Genomic DNA, 23855 nt, shown 5'->3' with positions numbered 1-23855 from the left:
CTTTGCATACAAAAATGATTTACATAAATAGGTAGAATGAAAATGTCCTTCAGCATAGCATCTGTGACAAAGCAGCTACCAACAAACAATAATAAAAGGTTTGCTCCAACACTTCACCTAAAAGTTTGATTTTAACACCAAAAATGTTTATCTCATCATAACTAGTAAATTGTTGGAATTGTGTAAACAATAAATTTTGTGTGAGGTTGCAGCAAAGTTCACAACAAGAATACTGGACCATTTTGCTGGTGTGCATAATGTAAAATATAATAGACCTCTCCCCCCCCCCCCCCCCCCCCCCCCCTCATGAACCATGGACCTTGCCGTTGGTGGGGAGGCTTGTGTGCCTCAGCAATACAGATAGCTGTACCGTAGGTGCAACCACCACGGAGGGGTATCTGTTGAGAGGCCAGACATCTACATCTACATCTACATCTACATCTACATGACTACTCTGCAATTCACATTTAAGTGCTTGGCAGAGGGTTCATCGAACCACAATCATACTATCTCTCTACTATTCCACTCCCGAACAGCGAGCGGGAAAAACGAACACCTAAACCTTTCTGTTCGAGCTCTGATTTCTCTTATTTTATTTTGATGATCATTCCTACGTATGTAGGTTGGGCTCAACAAAATATTTTCGCATTCGGAAGAGAAAGTTGGTGACTGAAATTTCGTAAGAAGGTCTCGCCGCGACGAAAAACGTCTATGCTGTAATGACTTCCATCCCAACTCGCTTACCATATCTGCCACACTATCTCCCCTATAACGCGATAATACAAAACGAGCTGCCCTTTTTTGCACCCTTTCGATGTCCTCCGTCAATCCCACCTGGTAAGGATCCCACACCGCGCAGCAATATTCTAACAGAGGACGAACGAGTGTAGTGTAAGCTGTCTCTTTAGGGGACTTGTTGCATCTGCTAAGTGTCCTGCCAATGAAACGCAACCTTTGGCTCGCCTTCCCGACAATATTATCTATGTGGTCCTTCCAACTGAAGTTGTTCGTAATTTTAACACCCAGGTACTTAGTTGAATTGACAGCCTTGAGAATTGTACTATTTATCGAGTAATCGAATTCCAACGGATTTCTTTTGGAACTCATGTGGATCATCTCACACTTTTCGTTATTTAGCGTCAACTGCCACCTGACACACCATACAGCAATCTTTTCTAAATCGCTTTGCAGCTGATACTGGTCTTCGGATGACCTTACTAGACGGTAAATTACAGCATCATCTGCGAACAGTCTAAGAGAACTGCTCAGATTGTCACCCAGGTCATTTATATAGATCAGGAACAGTAGAGGTCCCAGGACGCTTCCCTGGGGAACACCTGATATCACTTCAGTTTTACTCGATGATTTGCCGTCTATTACTACGAACTGTGACCTTCCTGACAGGAAATCACGAATCCAGTCGCACAACTGAGACGATACCCCATAGCTCCGCAGCTTGATTAGAAGTCGCTTGTGAGGGACGGTGTCAAAAGCTTTCCGGAAATCTAGAAATACGGAATCAACTTGAGATCCCCTGTCGATAGCGGCAAATACTTCGTGCGAATAAAGAGCTAGCTGCGTTGCACAAGAGCGATGTTTTCTGAAGCCATGCTGATTACTTGTCAATAGATCGTTCCCTTCGAGGTGGTTCATAATGTTTGAATACAGTATATGCTCCAAAACCCTACTGCAAACCGACGTCAATGATATAGGTCTGTAGTTAAATGGATTACTCCTACTACCCTTCTTAAACACTGGTGCGACCTGCGCAATTTTCCAATCTGTAGGTACAGATCTATCGGTGAGCGAGCGGTTGTATATGAGTGCTAAGTAGGGAGCTATAGTATCAGCGTAATCTGAAAGGAACCTAATCGGTATACAATCTGGACCTGAAGACTTGCCCGTATTAAGCGATTTGAGTTGCTTCGCAACCCCTAAGGTATCTACTTCTAAGAAACTCATGCTAGCAGATGTTCGTGTTTCAAATTCTGGAATATTCCATTCGTCTTCCCTGGTGAAGGAATTTCGGAAAACTGTGTTCAATAACTCCGCTTTAGCGGCACAGTCGTCGATAACAGTACCATCGGCACTGCGCAGCGAAGGTATTGACTGCGTCTTGCCGCTTGTGTATTTTACATACGACCAGAATTTCTTCGGATTTTCTACCAAATTTCGAGACAATGTATCGTTGTGGAACCTATTAAAGGCATCTCGCATCGAAGTACGTGCCAAATTTCGCGCGTCTGTAAATTTTAGCCCATCTTCGGGATTTCGCGTTCTTCTGAACTTCGTATGCTTTTTCCGTTGCCTCTGCAACAGCGTACGGACCTTTTTTGTGTACCACGGGGGATCCGTTCCATCTCTTACCAATTTATGAGGTATGAATCTCTCAATTGCTGCTGCTACTATATCTTTGAATTTGAGCCACATCTCGTCTACATTCGCATAGTCAGTTCGGAAGGAATGGAAATTGTCTTTTAGGAAGGCTTCTAGTGGCACTTTATCCGCTTTTTTAAATAAAATTATTTTGCGTTTGTTTCTGATGGATTTGGAAGAAATGGTATTGAGCCTAGCTACAATGACCTTGTGATCACAAACGTGAGGTTCCTGAAGAGGGGCAGCAGCCTTTTCGGTAGTTGCAGGGGCAACAGTCTGGATGATTGACTGATCTGGCCTTGTAACAATAACCAAAACAGCCTTGCCGTGCTGGTACTGCGAACGGCTGAAAGCAAGGGGAAACTACAGCCGTAATTTTTCCCGAGGGCAGCTCTCCATGCTACTCTATCCTGTACAAACTTCTTCATCTCCCAGTACCTACTGCAACCTACATCCTTCTGAATCTGCTTAGTATATTCATCTCTTGGTCTCCCTCTACGATTTTTACCCTCCACACTGCCCCCCAATGCTAAATTTGTGATCCCTTGATGCCTCAGGACATGTCCTACCAACCGATCCCTTCTTCTAGTCAAGTTGTGCCACAAACGTCTCTTCTCCCCAATCCTATTCAATACCTCCTCATTAGTTACGTGATCCACCCACCTAATCTTCAACATTCTTCTGTAGCACCACATTTCAAAAGCTTCTATTCTCTTCTTGTCCAAACTATTCATTGTCCATGTTTCACTTCCATACATGGCTACACTCCATACAAATACTTTCAGAAATGACTTCCTGACACTTAAATCTATACTCGATGTTAACAAATTTCTCTTCAGAAACGCTTTCCTTGCCAGTGCCAGTCTACATTATATATCCTCTCTACTGATACTGGCACTAAAAGTCTTTTACTCACTATTACTTATTCAGCTGTGTTGACTCTAAGAGGTTATGGGCCCAGTGATGCATTTGGTATAAGTATATCCATACTATAGTAGCGAGAAAGCATTGGAAAAGTTCCAAGTAGTGCACTTGTGTGAAGTACAAGTTATCCTTACAATATGTATGAAACTCTTTTGTATTATTCTTTGGTGTTATTCTTTATGTTAAGAAAGATCAAAGTTATCATTGAAATGAGCATGGCACAAATTCTGCAGATTGAAAGACTTATGGGTTGCAAAAACTATGCAACATGGAAATTTGCAGTAGAAGCGTATTTGTGTTTGGATGACCTATGGGACAATGAAGTCCACAGATCAGTATTATTCAAGTAAGGATAGGAAAGCAAAATCAAAGTTGATGTTACTGGTTGACTCAGTGAATTATCTTCACGTTGAAAAAGCTGTGACAGTAAAAGAAGTTGATGTTACTGGTTGACTCAGTGAATTATCTTCACGTTGAAAAAGCTGTGACAGCAAAAGAAGTCTGGGACAAATTACAAAAGTGCATTTGAGGATGGAGGTCTTACAAGGAAAGTAGGATTGTTATGTAAGTTAATTACCACTCAGCTGGACAAATGCAAGGGTGTAGATAAATATATAATCAAAAGAATAGCCATGTCAAACTGACTGAGAAACATTGGGTTTGAGATTGCTAACGAATGGGTTGGGATACTACTGTTGGCAGGACTGCCTGAAAGGCATGTGCTTATGATAATCGGGGCACTGGAAAGCTCAGGTATACCGATAATGCGCAACAGAGTTAAAGTGAAAGTCCTACAAGATGTAAAGAGTACTTCAAGCTGTCATGAATTGGAGAAGGAAACTACATCTGCTCTTTGTTCAAAAAAACAAAAGGAAGAGATCAGTGAGGTGTTATAGATGTCAGAAGAAAGTACATATTGCATCTCAGTGCACAGAAAAAGTAAACTCAAAGTCAGAGATGCAGCAAAAGAGGTATGTCTGATAGTCCAGAGAGAGGGACCAATAATAAAGATAAGGCACTCTTATGTTTTAATTCTTTTGGAAATGTGGTTAGTTGTCATCTGGAATGGATTTTAGACTCAGTTACTTTTGACATGCACGGAGCAAGAGTAAACAATGAAAATTGTGAAGTTATAACTACAGCAAGTAATGAAAGTGGTATTTTTAAGTTGAGTACCATTGACAGTAAACATAGGAATGTTAGTCATTCAGTATACTCAGTGGAAGGTTTTTTATAGCACTACAGACTTGGACACCTAAATAGAAAGAGTATGTCTTTAATAAGGGATATGGTAATGGGAATACAGAATTATCTAAGGACCCTTGTGAGATATGCATAAAAGGAAAACAGGTGAGGATACCTTTTAAGACTAGTAAAAGTAAATGTGCAGAGGTCTTACAGATGTGTGGGACCTGATGGAGTGTGAATCCATAGATGGGAGTTATTATTTTCTTACACTTATTGATGATTATTCACAATATACTCATGTTTATTTTCTTAGTTCCAAATACCAAGCGAGTGACACTTTTGAGGAATATTGAAGATGGTCAAAAGGTGGATGGGAAAGAAGATTAAGATCATTAAGTCTGATAACAGAAGAGAATATATTGACCATAAATTGAAGACACTTCTGGCAAATATGGGAACCAGGCATCAAACTACCATAAGGTACAGCCCATCTCAAAATGGGGTTGCTGAGAGGGCTAATAGGTCCATTGTCGAAAACGCAAGGAGCATGATAACTGATGCTGGATTATAAAAAGATTTTTGGGAAGATGTGGTATCAATGGCCTTATATTTGAACAATATATCACCTACAAAAGCATTAAGAAATACAACCCCCATGCGATATGGGTGGAAAGGAAATCTGTGCTAAGCAGTATAAGGGTTTTTGGGTGTGATGCAATGATGAACATTCCAAAACAGCTGAGAGGAAAATGGGAGCCAAAAGCTAAAAGTATATTTTTCTAGGCTATTGTGAGAATTTAAAGAGCTACCAATTAATGGCAGAGATGTTACAAGCAGAGATGCAGTATTCTTTGAAAATTGAAAGGACTTTGAAGAGGGCAAGGCTACTAAGTTAACTGCACCTAGCTCCAAGAGTGAAACCTTATGTGAAGAAAGGGAAAGTAAAGAACAGGAAGAGGACAGTCAAAGGCAGATGGGGACTATTGATGATGACAATGAGTTTGAGGACAAACAAAATGAAGAAAACAATGTAAGGTGTTCTTCTCACATACCAAAACCAAAAAAATATCTGGATTTTGAGATGTACGCAACCCAGTCTTTTAATGATGAGCCAGCAATGGCAGAAGAATGGCCTTAACTCTCAAGAATGGAAAGAAGCAATGGAGAGGGAATTGGAATCTTTATCTCAGAATGAAACCTTTGAATGGGTAAATATGCCAGCAGATAAGAAACCATTACAGACAAGATGGGTATTCACTTTGAAGAGCCTCGATAATTCATCACCAAGATATAAAGCATGGCATGTAATAAAAGGATATTACAAAGAAATTTTTTCGCCTGTGGTCAAGTATGCCTCATTGAGGTATCTTTTATCCTTGGCACCAAAATGAAATTTAACCACTCATCATACGAATGTAAAAACAGCATATTTAAATGGGAAGTTGGAGGAGGAGATATATGTCATTCCATCAAGAGAAGTCGTGAAAACCAGATTGGAAAGGGAAAAGATTTGGCATTTGCAAAAAAAAAAAAAAAAAGTATTTATGGACTAAAACAGAGTGGACATTGCTAGAATTGATGTCTACATAAAACTCTAATAAATATGAATATGAAGTAATCTAAGGCAGACACCAGTATATACTATACAAGGGGAAGATAATGGCAATATGGGTGAACGACTTATTTATCCTGACTGAAAATGAAAGCCAAATGAGAATTTTTAAGAAACAGCTGCAAACCAAGTTTAAGGTGCATGATTTGGGAGAAGTTAAACATTATTTAGGTATGCATATCACTAAGGATGAAGAGAGACAAGAACTGAGCATAAATCAATCATTATATACAGATTTTTTTTAAAACGAAATTTGGCATGAGTGATTGTAAACCCATAACTACTCCAATTGGAACCAATGCAGTGAGCAGATATTGCAGAGACCCAAATGGAAAAGCACTGGAAAGGTGTAAAAAGAATATTCCGATATCTAAGAGCAACTTCTAAGCACAAATTAAGGTACCACAGATAAGGTAGTGCAAAACCAGAAGGCTACAGTGATGCAGACTAGGGGAGTGAATTAGGAGATAGACACTCCACTACTCACTGCTGCTTTAAATTAACGGGGGGCCTAATTTCATGATCCTGTCAAAAGAAAAAAAACTGTTACATTGCACACCATAGAGGCCAAGTATATGTTGCTATCTTACACCACACAGGAAGCATGGTGGCACATTAATATGTAAAATAGAACCCAATTCAATCGTGGAACCTATAACAACCTTCTGTGACAATAAAGGAGCCTAGCTAAAAATGATGTAACTAGTGCTAGGACAAAACATTAATATAAGGTACCATTTTGTTCAGGACATTTTAGAGTGACAGGACATCACTGTGGAGTACCTGCTCACAGGAGACATGTTGGCTGACCCTCTGAAAAAACCCTTGGACAAAGAGAAGTTTGAAAAGATTGTGGGGCTATTTGGTTTATATCGTGAAGGCAAACCACAAATTATATGTTCAAAGGGGGTTGTTGGAATTATGTAAACAATGTATTTCATGCGAGATGGTGGCAAAGTGCATCATGCGAAATATAATAGACCTTTCTGGTACTATTGTACACTCTGAGTTTTATGTGTGTAATATAATGTTCCTCGGTTGTTGTGTTTGATGTATTTTACCTGGAAGTGCAAATATTGATACTGGCACTAAATGTCTTTCACTCACAATTACTTATTCAACAATGTCAACTCTAATACAAATAATGCAAATATTCTCAAGTTGCACCTTAAGTGGTTTTGTAAAAATGCCTGCCCTGTGGTACATTTGCAATTTACAGTCTATCTTCTTGAATTAGTGTATTTCTAATACAGTATACAGATATAATTTCTATAATGTCTTTCTTACATTTATGTATACCTTGACGCATTCCACATCCCTGAAGGTTTATCTTTCAGGGTGAGATCTGCAAACATGATGAGTGATTGAAAGACCTTGCACTAAGTGGAAATGCACACCAATATACCTTGGGCATGTATGAAATTCACAATGCCTTGCCAACTAGATTTCATTTGGATTGTCCACTGATAGTCCAGGGGGCTTTTGGTAGTGTAATTTCAGAAGAGAGATAAGCCAACAATATGACTTATTCTGCAATTTCACTGACAGCTACAAACTCAGCTTCAGCTGTTGAAAGGGACACACAGGCTGGTCACTTACTGACCTAGCATAATACCCCACTGTTGTGCTTGAAGAGAAGTCCACTTAGAGAAAATGCTTCAAGTTCTCCTAACAGTTCATCAGTTCTGTAGCTAAGTCCTATAGACAATTTCCCTTTGACTTTTTTTAAATAAGTTTAACCATTGACCAGTGACAATTTTCTGCCTTCTCCAGAAACTGTCACATAGCATACAAAACAAAACTGTTTAGATGTCTTGCCACTGTCAAATACATCAAGCATCCCACTGCTTCTCCATAAGGTGTTTGACTGTTCATACATATGAACACTTTGACATACAGATATTTCTTAGTTGGAGTTCCCACAGCATTTGCTTCTGCATTATTAAATCAGCATAAGCTGCTTGACTGATAAAAACTGAACTATTGTTGTGATCTTTGGTCAATATACTCACAACACATCCAACAGCTTCCACTGTAATCTTGAATGCATTCTACATGTTCTCAGAAAGCCATTGATGATATTTTGCTTGTATCCAGCAACAAGTCCATCATAAACATATTAAACAACTAAAGCTTATCAGCATCATGGAAGATTATTTTGAACCATAAAGACTTTTAAACAGTTTGCATGGCCTGTTGGTGCCATGACAAAGTCCCTATGGCTGTTTTATGTACATGCATATTTCTTCCTTCAGTAGGCAGTTTAGAAATGCTGACTTCACATTCAATTGTGCTAGCTCCAAACCTTCATTAGCAGTAATACTTAACACTACTGCAACTGTGTCATAATGAGCACTGGACTGATTGTTTCATATTTGCCAGTACCTTGACATTGACTGTTATGCCAAACTAGTAGACAGGCTTTATGTTGATAAAATTTCCCATTAGCATCTCATTTGACATGGGAAATCAACATTTAGCTTTTGTTGCCACCAGTGTACACAATAAATTCTGATATAAGCTTCTCTGTTGTTGTTACTTTTTCTAAGAAGTTACAATAGCATTAGGTTTATTGATCATCTGGCCACATTCACCAGTAAATATCAGTAATGTTTCCAGGAATTTTACCATAAAAGATGAATCAGCTGGTTTAATGTTTAACTGTTGTAAGCACAAAAGTAAGCATTTGAATTTGGCTATGTGACTCACTATATCTTCAGCTTGCCCTAGAGCAAGGGGGATGGTGATAACTCACCCTTGCCTCGCTCCCAGTGAAAGGAAAAAAATATAGTGTAGACAGGTGTTTTTCTTTCAAGAAAGTGGTTTAAAAGTCAGTATCATGTAGTTTTTTAAAAAAACTTTTTTCAGAAATGGAACACTTTTATGGCTACTTACTAGCTGCTATTCATTTTCCAAAACATCAAAAATACACCATACCACCATGGCTATATCTCCATCCCCTGCCCCCACCATTCACTCTACAAACTATTGTATGGGTGTACTTGTATACAATAGTTTTCACTTCAGTACACCTTATAAGTACATTCTACAATGCAGAATGAATATTCCTTTATTAGGATATTGTAAGATTTTGTATTTGTCTTAGAGGATGCTTGGGCTACATTTCTTTTATCTGTCTATTTCAGATTAACATCAACTCTACAAATTATTTTGAAAATGCTATCAATTTGGTTCTGTTGGACAAGAAGCATTCATACTCTATGTATCTGAAAAATCCTCTCTTACCTCAATATGTGTAAGTATACATGCATTTATATTCTCATATAACCTGTGGGAATTGCATAATAATTAGTCTGGTTTTTCTGGTGCTTTTTATATGTTTACAAAAGCAAGTTTTAATGATATATTATTTAAAAGTAGCTGTGAATGAAAGATATTAGTTGCCTGTATCTAGTTTTTACCAAATACAGATACTATCATCATGTAAGTCTAGGAAAAGCACCTGTGCAAATTGCAACTCTCTCACTGATATTTTATCTGAATATCTTCCATCCATATTCAAAGTGAGCCTAGTGATTGTCTTCTATGCCTCTATGAGTATGGTCAGAAGGTAAGCAGCCGAAATATTAGTGGAAGAGTTGGAATTTGAATGCAACTGTAGTGGAATGGCGGCAGATAAGAAATCAGGAGCATATTAAGGACATGAGCCACAGCCAACTGATGCAGCATTTTGCATACTGGTAGTGTCTTCAATAGTGACCCAGTTCTCCAGCCAATAACCAGCTTTCAGGAAGTTTTGATGGCACTGAAGCATGCAGTAGTACTTGTCTTCCACACTAACAAGTCCCTTTGATTGTATGTATACTTCCGAGTCAAATGAGTAGATCATCAGCGTATGGCTATGTATTGGCACCCACAGTGCACCAGTATGTGTGGTTGTTGACACTCCTCTATCACAGCTATCACTGACTCAGCCAGGTTGAGAACCAATGACTGCTGCCTGATAGCCCAGCCATCATGTTGGTTTCCTCTGTACAAGTCTCCACAAGACTGCCTGCTGGGGGGTGGAGGGGGGGGGGGGTCTGAGGTCCTCCCAGCTCCATGATGCTGGGGTCCAACACTGCCATTGCCATGCCCCACAGCCCTCAGTTCAGGGTCCATCAATTGACTGCCTCACTCTGGCCATCCTGACACAGCAACAGCCAGCTGCTGAAATGGGCTAAGATCCTATGCCACCCACCACTGGGCTCCCTCTTCTGGAGTTGCTTACAGAGGTGTATCAACACTGGTGCATCTGGGCTCAGGATTCGAAACCCATTGCCTGCCATCTGCTTATTGAAGGCTCACAGCAAATTGTCTGTTTATGGTTGACAATAAAGATCTTTAGCAACATCAAGTTGCATTCATCATCCACGCACCAACCCTAGCAAAGTATCACTCACTCACTCCAAACTGCCTGACACCATTACGTGTTGTGTCAGAAGCGGATTAGAGTGGGCTGATACGATTACAGATGGTGTCATAAGAAGCTGCGTTGGAGACTAAAATTGTTGAGCAACAGAGGGCAGCAACAGCAGTGATTCATCAGTAGTGGGATGGCACACATTGAGACAGAGTGCTGATGGGAAATGCAATGATGAGTCAATGTATCTGACTGCAGCAAGTACAATTAGCAGTCACTGTTTGTCTCATGCCACTTGCAGGGTCTTTGAATCCTCAGATTTGTCCTCTTCATGCCATCCTTTTCCCATTATTTTAGGGTTAAACTCAGTCATGGTAATGCAGAGCAGCCTGAGGAATGAACTGATGACATTGCAGCCAGTGTAACTTATGTGGGCACACAGTCCCATGCACTGTATCATATGGTATAGTTTGCTGGGTATGTTGATAAAAAGGGCATTACACCAGGTAGCGTACAGAAAGCATGTGGCTAAGGCAAGGTAGAACATGAATACCAAAGAAATTTAGGTCAGTGTAGATAATAGGCAAACACAAGCATGGGTTGTTGTAAATAGAGAGATAGGAGTTTAGTAGTCTGATTTGAAGTTTGCATCATATAGGAAGGTGGCCCTATTTTCAGCTATTCTGCACATACCCCTCCATCACCCATTGGCGGTCAATAAGATTCCTTCTCTTTCTGAGTGGCTAGCCATGATCCACTAGATGCCGAAAATCTCTCTCATGCATGTTGTACTGTTGCAGTACTTCACAATAACCAAATTATTCATTCAACTGTTGGTGTTCTTTTTTCTCATAGTAATATGGCTGTGAATGTGTATCTGTAAATGTTGCAGAGTGATTAAAAAATTGTCAAGTTACAGCAATAAACATGAAGTGTTTCACAAGTACTTGAGGGGATTGCTTAATGCCTTTATAACTTTTTCAAATGTGAATTTTTAGGTAGGATTTCTTCTGTTGACACTTGAGGTCACAAGAGCAGACTGCAGAATCATGTGGTGTCAGCAGGAGAACTACAAAAGGGAATTGTAAAAGGAAATGTCAGAGTTGTAGGAACTGTTATAACCTTTAATCACAATAATTGCATGGATATTCAACACTCTCTCTTAGAAACAATAGTTGATCACATGATTACAACACAGTCTCTCGTATTCGACTGCCGTGCCATGACATGCGGCCGGCGCCGTTCTTAGCTAGGTGGCGCTCCCGCGCTCAGCCGATTTGCGGAGCGCCTCTATCGCCGTTTGCGTGTACTGTTGTGGTGGCACTGTTAAATGTCGTGGCACTATCACAACACTTTTCCCCCCTTGAAAAAAAACACTCACTTCCTTGGAGACATGGACAGCTCGGAGACATCCATGGCCTCTTGTGAGGCCCCAAGGAGATCCTGCAGAGACACACGAGAGTATGGTCGAAAATGTCCAGGACAGAAGCTCGTGCATGGAACGTGCCTCCTGGATGAGATAATGGGTGAAAACTCCGGAGCAGCATCCATAGGTGTCATGGACCTGGGAGTGTGCTCCAGCGAGATGGGTCCTGGAGAAGGCGGTGTCGTGACTGGGGCCGGTTCCGGCATACTTGGAAGCGGCAGCGACGTCGGCTGCATCAACACGGATGGTAGATCGGCAGCAGCGACAGGGCTGGCTTCTCGGGCTGGTGGAGGCGAAGGATGGGGCGGTGGCACCAATGTGGCCACCACTCGTGGGCGCATCTGGTCGTAATGGCAAACAACCGTGCCATCGCCCGTACGGATTTCACAAAGCCGGCGGCCGTGAAAAGCCTTGACCACCCCTGGAGTCCATTTAGGGCGAGATCCATACCCTTGTGCCCACACGTCGGCACCCACCGAGTATTTTCCCGCACTAGGGGACACAGCACAAGGCCTGACAGGGTGAAGCAGGTGCAGTAGAGTGCGCAGTTGGCGGCCATGCAAGAGTTCAGCAGGGCTGCGATCACCCAGAGGCGTGAAGCGATAAGAACTCAGAAATTGCAGCAGAGCATCATCTGTGGAAAAATCACTAAGGAATTTTTTCCTCTGGCATTTGAAAGTATGGACAAGGCGCTCGACCTCCCCATTTGATTGCGGATGGAAGGGAGGTGCTGTAACATGATGAATCCCTTGTCCAGTACAAAAATCACGGAAGGCCTGCGAAGATAACTTAGGGCCATTGTCCATGATGATCGTGGATGGAAGACCTTCTAGTGCAAAGATTTTGGACAAAGCCAGCGTCGTCGCCGCAGTGGTGGGCGACGGACATCTAACAACAAACGGAAACTTCGAGAAGGCGTCAATCAACAGTAGCCAATAAGTACCGAGGAAGGGGCTGGCAAAGTTGGCGTGCACCCGTTCCCATGGCTGAGCTGGATCAGGCCACGGAGAGGGCATTGTACAAGGTTCCGCCAGTTGTTGAGCACACTGTCCACATGCAGCAATCATATGGGCGATGTCCGACTCAATACTGGGCCAATAAACGTGCCTGCGGGCCAGGGACTTAGTCCGAGAAATACCCCAATGGCCTTCGTGCAACAGTTTGAGAAAATCTTTGCGATGAGAGGCTGGCACCACGACCCGTGGAGATGTGCCATCCGTGGCCAGAAGAACAACACCATCACGAACAGACAGATGAAGGCGCAAGGCATGGTAGTTGTGAAGGGGATCTGATGCCCAGCATTTGGTCCTGTCCGGCCAACCTCGTTGAACAAAACCGATCACCCGACACAGGACCGGGTCCCGCACAGTAACCGACGTGACCTGCAAACCAGTAAGTGGAAAGCCCTCGACCGCACGACGTTCTTCCTCATCAATGTGGAAACAGAGGAGTTCCTCACGATCGAAAACAGGGTCGGGGCCCTTCGGCAATTGTGACAATGCGTCAGCGTTGGCGTGCTGGGCCATGGGGCGATAGTGAATCTCATAATGAAAATGAGACAAGTATAAGGCCCAACGTTGCAGGCGGTGAGCCGCCTTATCCGGAAGCAACGCCGATGGGCTGAACAGGGAGACCAGTGGTTTGTGGTGGGTGATGAGGTGATACTTAGAACCATACAAAAAAACGCTGAATTTTTCTAGAGCATAAATGATAGCGAGCGCCTACTTTTCGATTTGAGAGTAACGCCGTTGCGCCTCGTTGAGGGTCTTGGAAGCATAGGCGATGGCGTCGTTACGACCCATCCTCATACCGATGGGCGAGAACAGCCCCTAGGCCATACTGTGATGCGTCAGTCACCAGAACCAAGTGCTGACCCGGACGGAATGTGGCAAGACAAGGTGCCGACTGCAAATGAGCCTTCAGGCGGACAAAAGCCTGCTCACATGCATCGGACCAACAGAAGGGGACGTTTTTGCATAACAGCTGATCCAGAGGATAAGCTACCGCCGCTGCAGATGGAATGAATTTGTGATAATAAGCAATCTTGCCTAGAAATGCCTGAAGTTCTTTGACCGTAGATGGCCAGGGTAGAGCGTTAATGGCCGCAACGTGCTGACGTAGAGGACGTATACCCTTACAGGACAAGTGGAAACCAAGATACTCAATGGAGGGTTGGAAGAACTGTGACTTGTCCAGATTGCACCTCAACCCAGCCGAATGCAAAACCCGAAACAGTGAACGCAAATTACGAAGGTGCTCCTCAGTGGAGGCCCCCGTGACAACAATGTCATCCAGATAGTTTATGCAACCGGGAACGGAAGCCGTGAGCTGTTCCAAAAACCATTGAAAAATGGCCGGTGCGCTAGCGACGCCAAATGGTAACCGCTGGTACTGATACAACCCACAAGGAGTGTTGATAACGAGAAATTCCTTGGAAGTAGCGTCCAACGGCAACTGATGGTATGCCTCCGACAAGTCAAGTTTGAATAAGAACTGGCCCCCAGCGAGCTTGGTAAACAACTCCTCAGGACGGGGAAGAGGATAAGTGTCAATGAGGCTCAGCGTTGACAGTGGCTTTGAAGTCACCACACAATCGCAGACTCCCATTTGGTTTAGAAACCACCACGATCGGCGATGCCCATTCGCTGGAGGTAACCGGAAGGAGAATCCTTGAAGCTGTTAACCTGTCTAGCTCAGCCTTGACAGGTGCACGCAACGCCACAGGAATAGGGTGTGCCCGGAAAAACTTAGGGCGAGCCGTAGGTTAAGCGTAATGTGGGCTTCAAAATCCTTGGCACAACCCAGACCAGCAGAGAACACGGACGAAAATTCAGAACATAATCCATCCAGCTGTTGATACGGAATATCCTCAAATATGAGGTGCACATCATCATGAATGGAGAACCCGAACAACTGGAAAGCATCATAACTGAACAGGTTTTCAGTGCCCACATGATCCACCACATAAAATGTGAGGGGCCGAACAACAGACTTGTAGGCAGTGGAAGCATCAAACTGGCCCATGATAGGAATTTTCTGTTTATTATAAGTTCTCAGATTTCGCGTAACTGGAGACAAGGGAGAGGAGCCCAACGCCAAATACGGGCGAGAATTAATGAGAGTTACTGCAGAGCCAGTGTCCACATGCATGCCGATGTCTTTATCCAGAACAGGAACAGTAACAAACAACTTATTTGTTTGAGAAAGCACACAGTGTACATCCATGTTCGACGCCTCGTCCTCGTCGACAGGAACTTTAGGGGACTGACACACAGAAGCAATGTGGCCTTTTTTCCTACATGAATTACATGTGGCTCAACTTTTTGGACACGCTGACCTGTCGTGCTGTACGAAACAACGGGGGCAAGAAGGAAGTGTGGAATGAACCGGCTTCTGTGGTTGCTGGTTTCGCTGCCAGCGTTGCGGCCCAACGCGACGTTGTTGACATGAGTGAACCGCCGCCACATCGTCGTTCTCCTGTGAAACAGGCAAATTGCCCGTGTCGAGAGTTGACTGTACAGCGCCTACATCACACCACACGTCTATTTGCGCGCCAGCAGCGTGAGACACTTCAAAGGATTGAGCGATGCTTAGAACGTCCGACAACGATGGGTTTGGCAGTTGTAGGGCACGTTGCCGAACTTTTTTATCAGGAGCAAGCCATAGAATAGCATCCCTAACCATTGAATCAGCATAAGACTCGTGATGTGTGTCCGTGACAAACTGACATTTCCTACTCAGACCGTGTAGTTCCGCCGCCCAAGCCCGGTAAGATTGATGGAGCTGTTTACGTCACCAGTAGAACGTCATGTGGATCAACGATGTGGGTGTTTTTTCGATAATAGTCAGACAATAAGTCACACATTTCTTGGAAGGACAGGGAGGCAAGTTCCCGCAGAGGGGCTAACTGAGATAGCAGCTAATAGACTCGAGGGGAAATCCAAGACAGAAATAACGACTTACACATAGGAGCGTCGACAACGCCGAAAGCCAAGAAGTGTTGCCGCAAACGCTTCTCATAATCCTCCCAGTCTTCAGCGGCCTCGTCGTAAAGAGGGAATGGAGGCGGAGAAGAGGAAGACAGACGATGAGTAAGCGACGTCGACAACGCCTGAATCGCTGCCGTCAGTTGTGTTTGTTGAGCCTGAATAGTAGCCGTCAGCTGTGTTTGTTGTTCAATGAGAGCTTGCATAAGCTGTTCCATGTCTGCCCCGTCATGAACAAGCGAATCCACAACGCAGTGAAAATATACCGACCTCGTCGCCAAAAAGTGTTATAACCTTTAATCACAATAATTGCATGGATATTCAACACTCTCTCTTAGAAACAATAGTTGATCACATGATTACAACTCAGTCTCTCGTATTCGACTGCCGTGCCGTGACATGCAGCTGGCGCCGTTCGTAGCTAGGTGGCGCTACCGCGCTCAGCCAATTTGCAGAGCTCCTCTATTGCCATTTGCCCGTACTGTTGTGGCGGCACTGTTAAATGTCGTGGCACTATCACAACAGGAACATTAGGAACATTGGTTTCATGTCATGTGGAAAGCATCGAAATCATAAGAAACCTGTAACACAAATGGAAGGTTTTGACAGTGATGTTCCAAAGTGCTCCATGGAATTGTGAATGCCCATCACAACATAGTGTTGTTAGAATTACACATGGCTTTAAAGATCAGACTTCATCAATGTGAAGAATTATAAAAGGCATTGGTTTCAAATATGTTATGAAGAGAACTTTTAGTTCAAAGAAGGACATAGACACAGCGTGAATCACATCCCTTCTAGAGATGGATGATAGAAGAGCAGAAGGTAATTCAACAGAGTATTACCTTGATGAACATGGGTGAATGAGAACGATTCTGGGAAGACCTACTGGAAAATGAACTATGGTACTGTTGGTTTTAAAGTTCTGATAGGAATAGGTTCCCAGATAATTATTCTGCATGATTGCTCTACACTTAACTTTTATTACTTATTGTGCAGCCTGCCTGCTTTGTTGAGTGATAATGTGTTTGTCTACCATGCAGCAGGTCCAGCTTGAAGATTTTCTCCACTCATAGACTGGGTGTTGTGTTGTGCTCTTCAACACCAACATTCAAGTTACCCAATGTGGTGTCACCTGAAATAAGACTTGCAACTCTGTGGCCAAATTTCCCCAGATGGGGCCTCTTGGCCATCAATGCCACAAATCATTTCATTACATTTTTTACTTATTGTGCATGGTCTCCTTCAAAATTCTCCTCCACAACTGATACACTGCTCCCAACACTGTTTTCACTTCTGGAAGCAGTCTTAGTGCACCTCTTGCTCAACCACACAAAGTGCCATCTGCAAATTTTCTTTTATCTCATCTGCCATTGCAAATCTTCATCCTTTCAACATGGTTTTCAATCTTCTAAATAAAAAAGTTTGGTGGGGTCAGGTCTGGAAAGTACATAGGATGAGGCACCACAGTGACTTCGTTTTTTGTGCAATAGTCATGCGTCAACAACGATGAATCCACAGGTGCATAGTCATGATGCAAGAGCCATGAATTGTCTCACCATATTTCATGCCATTTGCTTCTCACATTTTCTGACAGGTGTCACAACATGATCAGATAGTACCACCGATTAACAATTTGTCCATGTGCCATGAATTCATGATTTTATCCTTCAAAGTCAAAGAAAATTATGAGCATGGTTCTGACAATTGACCTCTCCTGATAAGCTTTTTTTGGTCTTGGATAACCTTTCCCAATTCTCTATGAAGATTTAACCTTGGTCTCAACATCATAACTGTAGACTCATGTCTCAACACCAATTATGATTCTCTTAAGGAACAACTCATTCTCATTTTTGCGATTCGAAAGATCTTCACAGATTGCAAGTCGAAAGTCTTTCTGGTTTTGACTCGTGAGCTGTGGTATGAACTTGCTGCCAGCATGATGCATTCTGAGATGCTGTGCCAGGATTTCATGACATGTTCCAAATGAAATGTTACATTCTTCTGCAGTCTTTTTCATTATTAGTCTTCGATGGGTTACACATTTTCATTGACATTCCCGACATGAGCATAGTCGGTAGAAGTTGAAGGGCACCCCAATTAGGGTCATCTTTAACTTCCATCTGTCCATTTTTAAACCATGTGAACCATTTGTAACATTGAGTATGGATTACGCACTTATCACCATAGGTTTCCTGCATCTTCGGTGTGTCTCTACAAGTTTTCTTGAGTTTCATGCACAATTCAATGCAAAATGCCTTGCTCCTCTAACTCTGCCATCTTGAAATACATAAACTGTGTGACACAACATTCTACTCAATACAACACTGAACAATAAATAACGGACATACCCCAGTGAAACTTCCAGAAGTTACACATTAAACACAGGCACTTGCAGGGATGCTAACCGCACTTCACTCTGATGCACCATTGGTGCAAAATTACGAATGTTTCAGAATTTTTTGAATAGACCTTGTAGGTGTGGAGATACAGAAATGATAAATGAAAGGCATGTGGGTGTCAAAATGGCAGAAAACATCATGTGGAATACTGTTCATGAAAAACAGCACAACAAGTTGAATCACCACACTGACATACAAATTTTGTCAGGGTGCATGTGATAACCACGAGAGTGCTACTACTGTCATAGGAAATCACATCCCAGACAATAACTTCAGGTATAGGTCCATTGTGTCCAGCACACAGACAGGTTGGTTGCAGGCCCTAAACTGGACTCCTCCTTACCAACATGTGGCCATGACTGGCATCAATGCAAAACCAACTTGCATCAGAAAAAACAACAGATATCCACCCTGCCCTCCAATGAGCTCCCACTTGACACCACTGAAGCCAGAGATGATGGTGATTTGAGGTCAGTGAAACGTACACTACAGGGCTTCTGGCTCCAAGCTACCCGTGAAGTAACCAATTAGTAACAGAACTTTTTGTCTCTGTGGTGCCAACTGCTGCTGAACACCATGGTCTTCCCTCTCAATAGAACCATGTGGCCATCTGTAGCCTTATTACATGATCCCATTCCTACTCAGTGAGATGTTGACAATGGTGTCTTTGTCACTCAGAGACATTCTTGACTAACATCAACTCATCACATCCAATCTCAAAGGTAATTAACACTCAGACCATTACAGTGTGTATTTATAGCAAAGCTGAGCTGCATCCTCATAGTGGAGCTACTAGCACAGCTCATATGTGACTACCATGAGATTTGGACAGACATCGTCTTTCAGATGTACAAACATGCCTACCAACTTTTGTTAACATCCCAAAATTCCTTCTTGGTGCTTCAATATTTTTTCCAGTCTCTCTCTCTCTCTCTCTCTCTCTCTCTCTCTCTCTCTCTCTCTCTCTCTCTCTCTCTCTCTAAGACACACACATGCACACATATTGTGAATCATCTGAAACATGCACTGGAAATGAAGTGGAAATGGAAAATGCTATTGATGTACTGTGTTCACAGAATGGATTGGTATCCAGTGGCTTGTATTATTAGACAATAAAAAGATGGTGATAATAGATAAAAAGTGTATTTTTGTGCAAAAATACCACTTTTAAAATGCAACAGTTCTTATTGACATAAAAAACTAAAAGTTGGGTAAATTAGAATGCCAGTGGTGTTTGTTGCAGGATTCTAATGTAAGTTGTTCATGAGATAACATGCTTTGAAAAGTTCCCACACTGACACTTGTTTGTGCCAGTCAACCTGTGTAGCTATTAGGTATGATGTTATTATGTTTGCTTACGTTGTGTATATGTGTTTCTTGAGTGCACCAAGATTTGCTAGTCAGTTAGTGTGTGACAATCCAAGCAGAAGGTGGTGAGTGGATGATGGGAGTTACCAATGCAAAAAAAAATTGACATGTTCATGCTGTATAAACAGTGTAGGAAGAATACAGTTCATTCATGTATGGTGTATGAGGCACAAGGCCCAACAGACATCAACTGTCTCAGCAATTATTATAAATGTCTTCAACCAGTTATGTGAAGGTGGTAATGTAACACCCAGATAATGTAATAAAAGGAAACAAGTGACAAGAGAAGAGGGGGGGAGTTAATATAATGTTCTTGCCACAGTTGCAATTGATCTGGACATTAGCTAAAGTGCAATCACGTGAGGAACTAGGATGAGTCAGCCAACTGTCCTACACATTCTCCTTTGACATAGGATCCACCGCAATCACATCTCTCTCCATCAAGAGCTGCATGAAATTGATTATGAGGATTGTGGGAACTTCTGTACATGGGCATTGAGACAGGATACTCCAGAGGTAACAGGCATTTTGTTTAGTGATGAAGCCACATATACCAATCATGACCAGATAAACACCAAAACATGCACTACTGGTCTGTTGACAATATCTGTTGGCATCATGAGGTGGAACATCAGCATCTGTGGAGTGTAAACATGTGGTGTGGGATAGTGAACTATCCACTCATAATCCTATATTTCATAGATGGAACACTGTACATGCACAAGTATAGCAGCCTCCTAACAGAGCATCTTCCATGGGTACCAGAAGATATTCCTCTGCAGACTAGGAGGAACCTGTGGTACCAACATGATGGCTGTCTAGTCCAAGTGCACAAATTACTACAACATATCTTCACAATTCATTTCCAAATCATTGGACTGGATGCAGAGGACCTATACCTTTGTTGGATCATTGCCTGCATTTGATATCTGTAGACTTTTTCCTGTGAGGAAAGCTGAAAGACACTGTCTACAGTGACATACTAACTACACCTGATGAATGATATGCAATGACATATTACAGAGGTCTGCTTGGACATCTCCACTGAAATGCTAGCACACGTGCAGAAATCATTTCATACCAAACTGGAAGTGTGTATTGCTGCTGCCAGTAACCATTTTGAACACAATCTGTGATGGTCAATTTTCTCATTAGTGGTCATAATCCATTCAACAAGTGTATGTGCTTGTGTTTCTCTTTAGTGTGTGTTAACACAGGTATTGTGCAAGTGTCAGTGTGGGAACTTTTCAAAACACGATATCCCATAAATGGCTTGCACTAGAACACTATAATAAACTCCACTGGCTTTTTACATTACCTTAATTTTAGTTTATTAATGTCAATACACATTGTTCCATTTAAATAAATCTATGTTTGCACAAAAAATACACTTCCTAAGTATTATTACAATCTGTTTATTGGTTAACAGTATGATCCTCTGACTACCAATCTATTCTGTTGAATGGCACTTCCCATTTCCTCAATATCTGTGGTGTAAGTTTTAGGTGATTCATCATGTGTGTGTGTAATAAATAATCCATCACAGCTTAACGAGATTAGTGATGTCCATATCCACAATACTAGAGGGAAAAAATTACTTTCTTTACTCATTAAAGCTGTCAGTGTCTTGGAAAGGAGTAGGTGTAAGTAGATGAATGACGAACACTAACTTCACTTAATGAAGGTTTATTCAGCACTAGCACATGAGCGTGGAGCAAACTGCCTCTGGCTAGAACAAATATGGTATATATACAGCAACAGAACATTCCAGTACAATGATTCTTGCCATTTGTGGATACTTCTAGAATGCACTCAAACCGAATATAGAAGGCATTCTGTAAGCCCATCAGTTTGCCGATGGTAGGCAGTCGTCATGTGATGAGTAATGTTGCACCGAGAGTTTACCTCTGTCATGAGATTCAACTGAAAAACTTTCCCTCAATCCGTAATTAACAACCTTAGGCCACTGTGTTTTAATACAATGTCTTCTACTATGAATTTGGCTACCTCGGATGCTTCGGCTGTTTTCACAGCTTTTGTAATGGCATAGTGCGTCAGATTATCAGTGTAAACAATAATCCATCTATTGCCACTAGCAGATGGTGGAAATCGTCCAAGGAGGTCAATCCAAACATGCTAGAAAGGCGTTTCGGCTGGTGGAATTGGTATGCATCAGTCAGGTGGTTTCTGAGGAACTGCCTTTCTCCTCAGGCACTCTCGATAGGGGGGAAGAGACCAGTGACCTCACTGTTTGTTCTCATCGGATTAGAGGAGGAAGTTGGCCATGCCCTTTCAAAGGAAGCATCCTGGCAGTTGCCTGGAGCAATTTAGGGAAATCACGGAAAACCTAAATCAGGATGGCTGGATGTGGGATTCAACCATCATCCTCCCAAATTCAAGTCCAATGTGACACATAGTGACAAACACTCCTAAATAAACCTGGCCAGAAAAATCTCTTGCAGATCCTATCGTATATCTTAATAAATCCTAAATGCCCGGCCTCAGGTGTGTCATGGAATTTCTGTAGGACATCTAAGCACATGTATTTAGGAATCACTCTTTCCAAATGGATCAAAGTTTTTCTTGCAAAGTAATCAATTAACTACCTTAAATTGTCATTTAAGGCAAGCATACTTTAATATATCTTGGTGTTCTTCTTCTGCACAGCAGAGACATCCTGGAGTGCAGTGAGACAGTCACTATCTTCATCAAAGTCTTGATGGTCTTGCACAGGGTTTCTTGAGAGACAGTCAGCATCTTGGTGTTTTCTTCCACTTTTTTATACTATGGTAATGTCATACTCTTGAAGATGTAGTGCCCACATGGCGAGTCATCCTGTTGGATCCTTAAGACCTGTTAACCAACAAAGTGAATGATGGTCTGTAACAACTGTGAATGGCCTTCTATAGAGATACTGTCAAAATTTGCATATGGCCCAGATCACAGCAAGACATCCTCTTTCTGTAGTTGACTAGTTTCTCTCAGCTTTTGTAAGTGTCCTAGAAGCATAGGCTATAGCCTTCCCTTTTCCATTTGAAATCTACAGCAGAACAGTACTGATCCCATACCCACTGGCATCTGTGTATAGTTCTGTAAGTGCTCTCTCATCATATAGACCAAGTACAGGGCCAGTCATCAGAGCTTTTCACAGCACATCAAAAGAATCTTGTTAAACACCACCCCAGATAAATCTAGCATTGGCTTTTAACAACTCTTGGAGTCTTTGATAAAATGGCAGTAATAAGAACACAATCCAAGGAAGCTTCTCACATCTCTAATACTTTTAGGAATAGGAAATTCTATTATAGATCTCATATTTTCTGGGTCTGGTTGCACACCTTCATTTGACACAAAGTGCTCAAGTATTTTGACTTCTTTTGCTCAAAAGAGACACTTTATTGGATTAAGTTTCAGTCTGGTTTGCTGGAGACACTTAAGAACTGCTCTCAGTCTTTTTATGTGTTCATCAAATGTCTCTGACAACACAATAATGTCATCTAAATAACATAGACATATTATCCACTTCAGGTGCCTTAGAAGATTAGCCATCATTCATTCAAAAGTTGCTGGTGCAATACACAAACCAAACAACATTACCTTAACTCATGCAGGCCCTCAGGAGTGATGAATGTAGTTTTCTCATGACCAGCCTCACTTCGATTTGCCAGTATCCTGAGTACATGTCCATAGTTGAGAAAAACTTAGCTCCCTTCAGACAATCTAGTGTATCATCAATTTGGGGAATAGGTTTAGTTATCTTGTTAACATTCCTGTAATTAACACAAAAGTGCCAACTGCCATCCTTCTTCCTGATGAGTACCACTGGTGACAACCATGGGATCTGCTTAGGCTGAATGCTGTCATTCTTCATCATTTTCTCTACCTCATCACGAATTATTCTCGGTGACAGTTAACTATCCACAAGTCACTGAATCCATTCTGAAATGAGATGACAGAGGCTGGAATGACCATGTTATTCTTCAGTGGTATGCTTCTCTTACATTCCACTACAAGAGCCATGGGTTGATGCATGGCATGACACATGATAGCTACCTTTCTAGCACTGACTGCAGGAATGATCACTTCATCCAGCACACATAGTCTCCACACACTCGGATGTGCATCTTCCTGTCCACAGTATCTCATCTCATCTAGCATATTCTTCGAGCGATCACAATCTATAACTGCTTGAGAAGCTTTCAAAAAGTCC

General features: G+C 42.1%; 1 protein-coding gene across 1 annotated transcript in view; it reads left to right on the top strand.

The window, feature by feature from the left end:
- The window catches only part of LOC126272391 (uncharacterized), a 288157-nt gene that overhangs the window by 196106 nt on the left and 68196 nt on the right, over nucleotides 1–23855 (top strand). Inside the window, exon 11 of the mRNA XM_049975214.1 lies at nucleotides 9247–9356. Within this exon, the coding sequence (XP_049831171.1) occupies nucleotides 9247–9356 (110 nt within the window). The remainder of the gene's footprint in view (nucleotides 1–9246; nucleotides 9357–23855) is intronic.

Source organism: Schistocerca gregaria, chromosome 5 (genome assembly GCF_023897955.1).
Source record: "Schistocerca gregaria isolate iqSchGreg1 chromosome 5, iqSchGreg1.2, whole genome shotgun sequence".
Classification (NCBI taxonomy): domain Eukaryota; kingdom Metazoa; phylum Arthropoda; class Insecta; order Orthoptera; family Acrididae; genus Schistocerca; species Schistocerca gregaria.
This window is presented reverse-complemented; position numbering and strand designations above follow the sequence as displayed.